Raw genomic sequence first — 9,495 nt, 5'->3', positions numbered from 1 at the left:
ATTCAAGTGAGAGTGAAAGTAGTGATCTCAGTGGAGATGAAAGTGCATAGTCTGAATGCTATTCGAGTTCTGACAACACACGTGACGAAGATTAGTAAACGTAAAAGAACATAATTTTATCTTAAATGACGCAACTCAAATATTTAAATGATATTATATGTTCAGTACGATATGTTGCAATGTACTTATTAAACTAAATAACTGTATTCAAACACGGTAACTGCAAAATAGCTCTGGGATTGTTGAACATCAAGGGAGATGATATAATACTTAGTACTTTTATTGCATGAAATTTTATTGTTGATCACACAATACAATATAAACGTTCTAAAATAAGAATGTGTGTCCTTTATATAAAAATAACAACCGATACTTAAGTACATAATGTACACTTGTAATTTTGTTTAAAATTTCGCATCTTTTAACCTTTTCACTGTTTTTAAAGGTCATTAACTGCCATAAGAATTATTGTTTTGCCACGAAATACATTATGAAAAATCAAAATGTCAGTCTCAACCAATGGTATCTAAATTTACACGTTTGATGTATACTGTATTATTATTTTTTGACAATCAGGGGAAAAATCTCATTTTTCAAAAAAAAAAAAAAATCTTCAAAGGGCCATAATTTACTTATGTGGTCACTTTTTGATGAGGAGACAACCGGGATCTGATAGACAATTTTATAAGCTTTCCAATGGTATATGACTCAAAATGTCCCCCCCCCCCCTCTGGATCATGGACTATATAAGGTTAAGCAGAAAGCCTTGTGCAATTGACAAGATCCTAAACAGGGTGCCTTTTTATTTTCTTCCATGGTCTAGAATACGGATACGTTATGATTCTGTTTTGAAGGGAAATGTTTACAGGTTTCTTAATGTGTCTACGATTTAATGGTCTCTGCTTGACAATGTTGGAATCATATGTTAATTCTGTTTATTATACTACAACAAAAATAAGTGGTTCTCATAGTCGAATAGCGTTGGGGACATTTTAAAGCTATAACATATCAGTACCTGTTAAATGGAAAACGGGACATAAGAAACCGAAAATTTGGTAATACAGGGCAAAAATGAAAATAAAATTTACGCACGTGTTGTAGTGCTGGAAACTGAGTCAAAATGGTCTTTTCATCTTACGTAAAGAAATTAATTTATTCACAAATCACCACACCTCCATGGGTATTTAGAACTTTATTGGATGCCATTTTTAAATTGGGCGTATTTGTTTAAAGTCTACATAATATTTAAAATATCATGATTAAAATTTGTGGAGCACACTGGAACCACGAAATCTACGTCACTATTTTCATTGTTTCGTCAATTAATTAACAGCCCACTAATATACGGCAAAACCTGAACACGAAAATATGCGAAAAAAAAAATCGATGATTTTCCTTGTCAAAGATCATTAACCCTTTTCATAAATAAGACTTAAATGATGCCAACAATGCACCCATCTACTAAAAATGGGCGCAATCTTTTCTGAAACTTACTCTCATGTGTCATTAACAATATAAACGACTTATGACCTAGGACTTCATATAGATGTCGCTGCTTATGACACATGGGATACGTTTTATACAGTCATATTGACAAACTTGGATAAAGCTAATTTATTGAATGACGTCCGAGTACGACACGGGCGTTTCGCAGTTTCGCAAGTTGTTTTTTCTCGGTTGATATCTCTACTATCCCGTATCACTTGGATTAAGAATTAACTTTCGCGATTCGATTAAAAGCCTTTGCACAATATTAAAATTTACATCTTGTAATTCTAATTTCTCCTAAGAAAGTAACCTTGTTACTAAAAATTTTCATCTTCTTTTAATTTGAATCCACCAAGAGGAAAAACGCTCAAAAATTGAGTCAGATGAAAAGATAACACTTTCTGATGATTACTGGAATATCTGAGTTACGGCTGACTTCTATTTTCATATTCCATTTTCCAAGTGCCTGCAGAATTTCATTCGAGTTGATTCACTCCTCAAAGGAATTTTCTTTTTCATGACAAATATGAGTTTCTGCTTCCTTTAAAAAATAATTTGATTCTTTAAATTAAAACTATTTATTCCGTCTATCGGAATCCTGCGTTCCCTTCCTTCAGCGTTATCTACAATAACATATTCCAGCTTAAACTCTTGATAAACAGTCAATTACTTTTGCATATTCTCTAGATCAATATATTTATTTGTAAAAAAAAAACAAAAAACAACAAAACAAAACAAACAAAAATTTCAGTGCAGCTTGATGGAAACTATTCACAAGGACCTTATGTAAGACTTTTACAGAACAGTCCTTCTACAATGATGGCATCACTCCTTTCTTCATTTCGTTTCAGAAAACATAATATAGTTCATATATTGATAGTTTTAGATAACCGCCAAAATGTCAAAAAAAAGTTTTAGGTATATGACTGTAACATTTTGACAAGTTGGGTTATCTTAATCTATGCATACACGAAACAGGACCTTTTCTTGCCTTAGGTAGCCATGGTTGTGTAATTACGTGATTTCGTATCAATATTAAAATGATCGTATGTATTTCATCTGAATCTTCTACTGTCATGAGGATTTGATTATTGAATTATGTATTTGTGTAGTCTGAGGATCACAACTTGGTGCTTTAGAGTTTTGGTCACACGGCTGTTGATTCCAAGGGTCGCCATTTTCTTCCCTGGCAATGACAGAAGGCTGGGTTTGCTGTGGACTTTGTGAAACAGGTGGCTCCGCATTTTCACTGCCAGTCTTTTCATCCGGAGATTTTGTACTGCATCTGATGATAGGAACAAGAATAGCGAGATGACCCAGTGCGATGCAGTAACGTTCTCGTATCAGAAATAAAGACCAATGTTCTTCTTTTTTTTTTCAAGCTGATTTTAGCAATATGACTTTCAAATTCCTCACAATTTTATTTTTTTACCTTTAGATTTTAGCAGTTAGACCTACTCAAAAAGGTGTTACATTTTTTGCATAACAGAAGCGTAATACATTGACGGTCGACCGAGTAGAGAGTCTGTGATTGGTCGAAGACTTTGACTTTGGGACGCTTGACTCCCAATTCTACACCAATAGATGGTGGCGGTAGATTAAAGAGGGTAACATTTTTATTACCAAACATTTTTCTTGGTGCTAAATAATACAAAGTACTAATTTCGCATCAGAAAAAAAATAACTCTGAAGCTCCTATCTCTCTTTTACAATAAAATTGATACACCCACACGAATGACCAAATCGGCCCACAAATAAGGCAGTTATACATTATTTATAATAATCTTTAATTTTACAATAATTGTCATCAGTCATTTTTATCACCAAAGTCGTAATTTTTGTCCGAATTTTTCCAAACAAAGTGCAATGTCAACGATTTACACCCGCGAATAAAAAAGGATCAAATCGCAATTTCTACAGCATATGTATTTTATTATTGTCGCAAATTAATAAAAATCAAAGCACAATTATTCCTAACCGTTTTCATCTTCTATCGTGAAGACAGACTCCATCTCCGATCTGAATTGTTACGAGAGAACGGGAAATAGAATTTGATCACGTGATCAAAAATTCTCGTTCGTCTCACTCTCACCCGACGAGTGAAAATCATAAACTTGATATTACCTGGACCGACCTATAACTAAAAAACCCATTCTTCTCAAAACTTCTTTCTATCGGATTGGGTTATTCACTAGTCAAAATTATGACCTTAGTTAATTAAGTTTATTTGTTATACTGACGATAAGTTTAGTTCCTTAACTTATTGAAAATGTCAACTTAATAAGTGTTATCACTTTAATTAAAGTTCAGTTTTGGATATCTGGTTCACCCCCGCATAATATACCGAATTAAACCACGTGGAATTGTTCCATTGTCCGGCTGCAGTTAACTGTCTAATCCATTCGCCATGGTTATCAGTATGCGCGATGTAGTAATAATAAGCTACCATTCGAATGATTTGACGATAGAACAATGATCGTATACTTTTATTGCCAGTATTTTCATTTCAGCTTTCTAGATGTATGGTTAGGGTTAAAGAATTGTAAAATGGTGATTAAAACATGTAATACATTTTATACAATTCCAGACATTGCGGATCAGTTTTTAAAAAAGATTGGTCTCTATATCCGCCATTATAGGCGTGGGTATACAGTCGACCTATATAATCACTCCCTCGTATTTAAGATTTATTCAAAACTTGTATACATTAGAAAATGTCAGTGTCACCAAATTTAATAGTGATTCTTTGTGTGCCGTTGATTTCTGAAATTTCTTGAAAACAATCTCCTATAGGGCATTAAAAAAATTTCCTTAAATATAGAAGAAATATCAATGGTTAAATGAGAGTACTTATCACATGTACTCAAATATTATGATGTTGACATTGTCCTCCTCCAGGAAACCCATCTCGGCGATACTGCCCCTCCCTCAAGATATAACATTCAGGGGTCTCACGTAATAAACAAATAGAACCATAAGCAATATGGCATTATCACTTCTGCCAGAGCAGCAGACCAAAATCACTGACCTGGAAGGCAGCACAAACATCAACGGCACACAAAGAATCACTAATAAATTTGGTGACACTGAAATTACTAATGAACTGTATACAAACCACCAAAATCTTACTTGGCCTCTTACCCTAAAGACCAAGTAAATCACCCATCCATAATCATGAGAGACTTCAAAAGCCACCATTCCGATTAACAAAAATGACACTCCAGGGAATGAGATCTCACAATGGGCAAATCTTAATGACCTAACACACATTTACAACCCCAAAGACAAAGGAAACTCTAAGATCGGCCCGTTGGTGCAAAGACTGTACCCCAGACCTGGTGTTTGTAACAAAGGACCCAAATGGAAATTCGCTGAAGTCAACTAGATAAGTCCTTGGAGGTTTTCCTCACAGTCAACATCGTCCAGTCTTGTTAGAACTGGAATCGAAATTCTAATCATGAACACCCTGACCAAACCAGGGTGGAATATCAGAAAAGCAAACTGGAAAGCTTTCGCTGATGAAATTGACAAAACCTGCCAAAGAATTTTCCCCAAAAGCTGAGAACATTGGGAGATTTAACAAACTTGTCTTAAACTCCGCAAAGAAGAACATACCCAGGGGTTTTAGAAAACAATCCATCCCATGCTGGAATGAGCGAAGCAAAGAATTGTTGAAAAAACATGAGGAGACACAGGATGAACAGGTAGTAGAAGACCTAATAAACACATTACATGAAAGCCGAAAAGTCTATTAAACAGTTCTTAGGGCGGAGGAACACTTTCGAAGCTGCGTTGACGAAATGAATTTGGAGGTGTCGCCTACTACTACTACTACTACTACTACTACTACTACTACTACTACTACTACTACTACTACTACTACTACTACTACTACTACTACTACTTCTTCTTCTTCTTCTAGGTTCCATGCCTGGTCCAGGCTTCGGATACTGCATGAATTATCTCTCTCCATTCCTCCCTGTCTCTTGCTTTTTCAAACAGCTCTTGGATTGTTAGGTTGGTGAAGCCCTTCAGTTGGTCTATGAGTGTTTTTCTTTGTCTCCCCCGGGCGCGTTTACCAGGTATTTTTCCACAACTTGCCAGGTATTCCTTCTTATCTTTCCTTACTATGTGTCCGAAAAAGGATAGTTGTCGATCCACTATTAAGGGCATTAGTTTCCTTTGTTGGTATTTTGTTTTAGCACTTCTTCGTTCGTTTTGTGTGCAGTATACGATATTCTCTGCATCCTTCTCAAGCACCACATTTCAAAAGCTTCAATGTTCTTTTGTGTTTCTGCATTTGTAGTCCAGCTTTCGCATCCGTATAACAAGATTGGCCACACGTAGCACTTCAAGACTCGGAATCTAATCCCGAACGACATCTGTTTGTTTTTCAAAATGTTTCCCAGGTCCATGAAGGCCTGTTTGGCTTGAGTTATTCTTGCTCGTATGTCTCGGTTACATCTTCCATCTGTTGTCACTATTGAACCTAGGTACTTAAAACTTTCTACGTTGGTAAGTTGCTCGCCGTGAATCGTTATATTGCAGGTGTTGTTGTTTTCGGGGTTTTTCTGTATTACCATGCATTCCGTTTTGGTGATATTCACTTCCATTCCCTTGGCTTCACTATCTACTACCACTTTGTCAACAATCTTTTGAAGTTGGATTTCTGATGTTGCAATGAGTACCGTATCGTCTGCGTATCTTATATTATTTATGTTGTGACCTCCCACTTTTATTCCCTCCATATTATTTATGCCCCTCATGATTGTTTCTTGGTATAGATTAAACAGATCTGGTGAGGCAACACACCCTTGACGGACTCCTTTCTTAATAGGAATGGAATTTCCTGTAGAGTTTCCGATTTTGATAGATGCCTGCTGGGTGTAGTATAATGTTTGCATGAGTCTGAGGTCTTTCTCATCAGCGCCAATGGAGTGCAGTTGTTTTAGTATTTCTTCGTGGCGTACTCTATCAAAAGCTTTTTTGTAGTCGACAAAACAGAGGTATAGTGGGGTCTGAACCTGTATAGCTCTTTCACTTAAAACACGGAGGAGGTATATTGCGTTCCTTGTCCCTCTGTCAGGTTGGAATCCATATTGTTCTTCTGCGATTTCGGGGTTAATCTTATTCCTTAGCCTGTTGATAATTATACGCAACAGTATTTTGTTGATGTGGCTTATTAAACTTATAGTTCTAAAATTTTCGCATCTGACTGCACCTGCTTTCTTTGGTATTGCTATGAAAATAGAGTTACAGAGATCTTCTGGAATTTTCCCAGTATTGTATATATTGTTGAATAATATGTGAAGTTCATCAATTGCTAGATCTCCTAGGCTTTTTAATACCTCTACAGATATTTCATCAGGGCCTGTTGCTTTACCATCCCTCATTCGTTCCATGGCATGTTCAATTTCACTTTTGGTGATGTTTGGACCGCTTAATGGTTCTTTGAATTTCAGTGGTGGTTCATTTCTATTTGGATCATTGTACAGTTCGCCTATGTATTCTACCCATCGGCTTTCTATATGTTGTTCTTCAAATAGCAGATCCCCTTGTTTGTTTTGGATACAACTTCCTGCTGCTTTGCTTTTCCTTTTCCCTGATAGTTCTTTTATTCTTTGGTGAGCTTGTTGGGGGTTGGGTTTGTATTCTCTTTCGATTTCGCAGCATTTCCAGTCTAGATAGTTCTCGTGTGCCTCGATGCATTTGGATTTAATGTGGTTGTTCAATGTTTGGTATTCTGCAGACCCTCTGTTGCATTTTCGTCTTTCTTCAAATAGGTTTAGAATTTCATTTGTCATCCATTCCTTTTTGCTGTTTATTTGAGCTATTGGTAAATGTTTTTCTGCAGTTGCTTTGACACACTTTTGGAATATATCAAATTGTTTTTCACATTTTTCGTTATCAGGTTCACTTTGGCTTTGTATCATGAGTGCATTTTCAAATTCTTCTCTCATTTTTGTTTGTATGCCATTGTCTTTGCATAACCTGTAATCCCTCTTTATTCTACCAGCCGTTCTCTGAATAGCTTTAAACTTTATCCTTACTGTACAAACAACTGGGACATGGTCACTGTCTACATCGGCGCCTGGGTAGGTTTTGCAATTTAATATGCCATTTCTGAATCTTGATGATACTGCTATAAAGTCTATCTGGTTCCTTGCTCTGTCCCCTGGTGATTGCCATGTCCAGGTTCTTCTTGGGTGTTGTTGAAACCAGGTGTTTGAAATCATTAATTTATTTGTTCTACACCAATCTGCCCAGATGTTTCCTCGTTCATTTCTGTCTCCGAGTCCATGTGGTCCGATTATGTCACCATCTCTGCCTCTGCCAATCTTAGCATTTAGGTCCCCCATTACCATAAGGACTTCTTGTGATTTACACATTCGTTTTGCTTTGTCTAGTGAATGGTAAAACTCTGTCATATCTGCATCTGTCGCCTCTTCTGTGGGTGCATAAACTTGAATAATATTGGTGTCAACTACAGGTCCTCTTAGCTTAACCAGCAAAACTCTGTCTGAGATTGCTACGTGCCCTTTGTAAAATTTGGTTGATTTTTGGTCTAAGATCATCCCTACTCCTTTTTGGAAAGAGGTTCCACCACTCCATATGATCTTATATGTCGTGTTGTTTTCTTGTTTTGACATGGTTCCCTGCTCTTTCCATCTCATCTCTGCCAGGCCAAGAATATTTATTTGGAGCCGTTTCATTTCTTTTAGAATGTTGTTTAGTTTTCCTTTTTGGGCACAGGTCCTGACATTCCATGTCCCAATTTTGGTTTTGTCACATTTGTTAAATTTATTTCGCCTAGTAACTGGCTGACGGTTCGGTGTGACCTGACGAACATCACGCTCCCAACCGAGCGAGGCAGCAGTCTTCCGTGAAAACATGCTCCCCTTTACGCTGTCACCGTTTGACTTTTTGGACTTATTCATGCAGTTAACTCGGCAAAGTTACAAGAATGGTTTGCCATTGCCTATTCTTGTCGCCCTCTGCAGTTGGCCAGCTTGACCTGTTACCGTTCGACACCACGAGGAGGTTGCAGTAGGGCTTGATGATGAACTATCTTTGCAGACTTGGCATCATCCATTTGTCGAACACTACTACTACTACTACTATTCAAAACTTGAAGTAAAGGTTTCTAGCCGAAATGAAAACGTGTTTTTCTTTTCTCCAGTATGTGACAAATTACCTTTCCCTGTTGTAGTATTTAAATGTTCCAAACACATCAGGCTCTGTATCTCCCATGTTGCTCACATTCTGAAAAAAAATGACAAAGGATGTAAAAACTTGACCATTGGCTTGCCGTCAAAGATTAACATTTAATGAAACATACAATAGAATAGAATACAATACAATACAATACAATACAATACAATACAATATAATACTTGAAACATAATTGAATCGTGGTAAGTTATTTAGAGGATAAGCCTTTTTTTTTTCTTTTCAATATTTTTGTTTTTGGTTATTGGTTTTTGTTATTGTTTCTTGTTTTGTTTTTGTTTATTTTCTTTTTTTTCTTAAATTTCATGTTTTAAATTTTTTTTTCTTTGCTTGTTGGTTTTTGGGTTTTTTAGTGTGTGTTTTTTTGTGGGGGGTTAGTGGTTTTTATTTAGACATCTATTTATTTATTTTTAAAAAAATTCTTTTTGCACATTACTGTTCTTGTTTTTCTTCAGTTAAATTTTTTTTTATCAATAAACATTCTTGCAATTAATTTACCTCAGAAGAAGACATGCTTTCCTTTTTTGACATTTGTTTCGCCAGCCTTTTCTTCTTCTTGTGAAGTGGTTTGGTTTCAATGATCATTTCTTCCAGCTCGTACGTTGGGTCACAGTTTAAATGATCTTTCTGTTCCAAAAAAAAAAAAAAATAGAAAGAAATGAAAAAGAGTAAGACGTCCAAAAATTCATAGACTAGATTCTCACTAGAACATTTATAAGGAGCAATATCCACTAAACGTGCTCAACAAAGCACTTTACAAAGAGTGCCTAGCCGACA

The 9,495-nt window shown here is 36.1% G+C and overlaps 1 protein-coding gene across 3 annotated transcripts in view; it reads right to left on the bottom strand.

Moving 5' to 3' along the window:
* Positions 1–436: 436 nt before the first annotated feature.
* LOC144966168 (serine/threonine-protein kinase 32B-like) overlaps positions 437–9,495 on the bottom strand; it is a 171,426-nt gene continuing 162,367 nt past the window's right edge. For 2 of the 3 annotated variants that reach the window (XM_078902308.1, XM_078902307.1), the window contains exons 11-13: positions 9,217–9,345; positions 8,684–8,751; positions 981–2,773 (exon numbers count right to left, since the gene is read on the bottom strand). In XM_078902308.1, coding sequence (XP_078758434.1) covers positions 2,563–2,773; positions 8,684–8,751; positions 9,217–9,345 — 408 coding nt within the window. In that variant the 3' untranslated portion in view covers positions 981–2,562. Of the gene's footprint in view, positions 2,774–8,683; positions 8,752–9,216; positions 9,346–9,495 lie in introns of all 3 variants that reach the window. The other variant, XM_078902306.1, reaches the window with a different exon arrangement.

Source organism: Berghia stephanieae, chromosome 2, assembly GCF_034508935.2.
Source record: "Berghia stephanieae isolate SIO BIC M18660-M18661 chromosome 2, UCSD_Bste_1.3, whole genome shotgun sequence".
Lineage (NCBI taxonomy): Eukaryota > Metazoa > Mollusca > Gastropoda > Nudibranchia > Aeolidiidae > Berghia > Berghia stephanieae.
The sequence above is the reverse complement of the archived record's forward strand: the minus strand, read 5'-3'. Positions and strand labels throughout refer to the sequence as shown.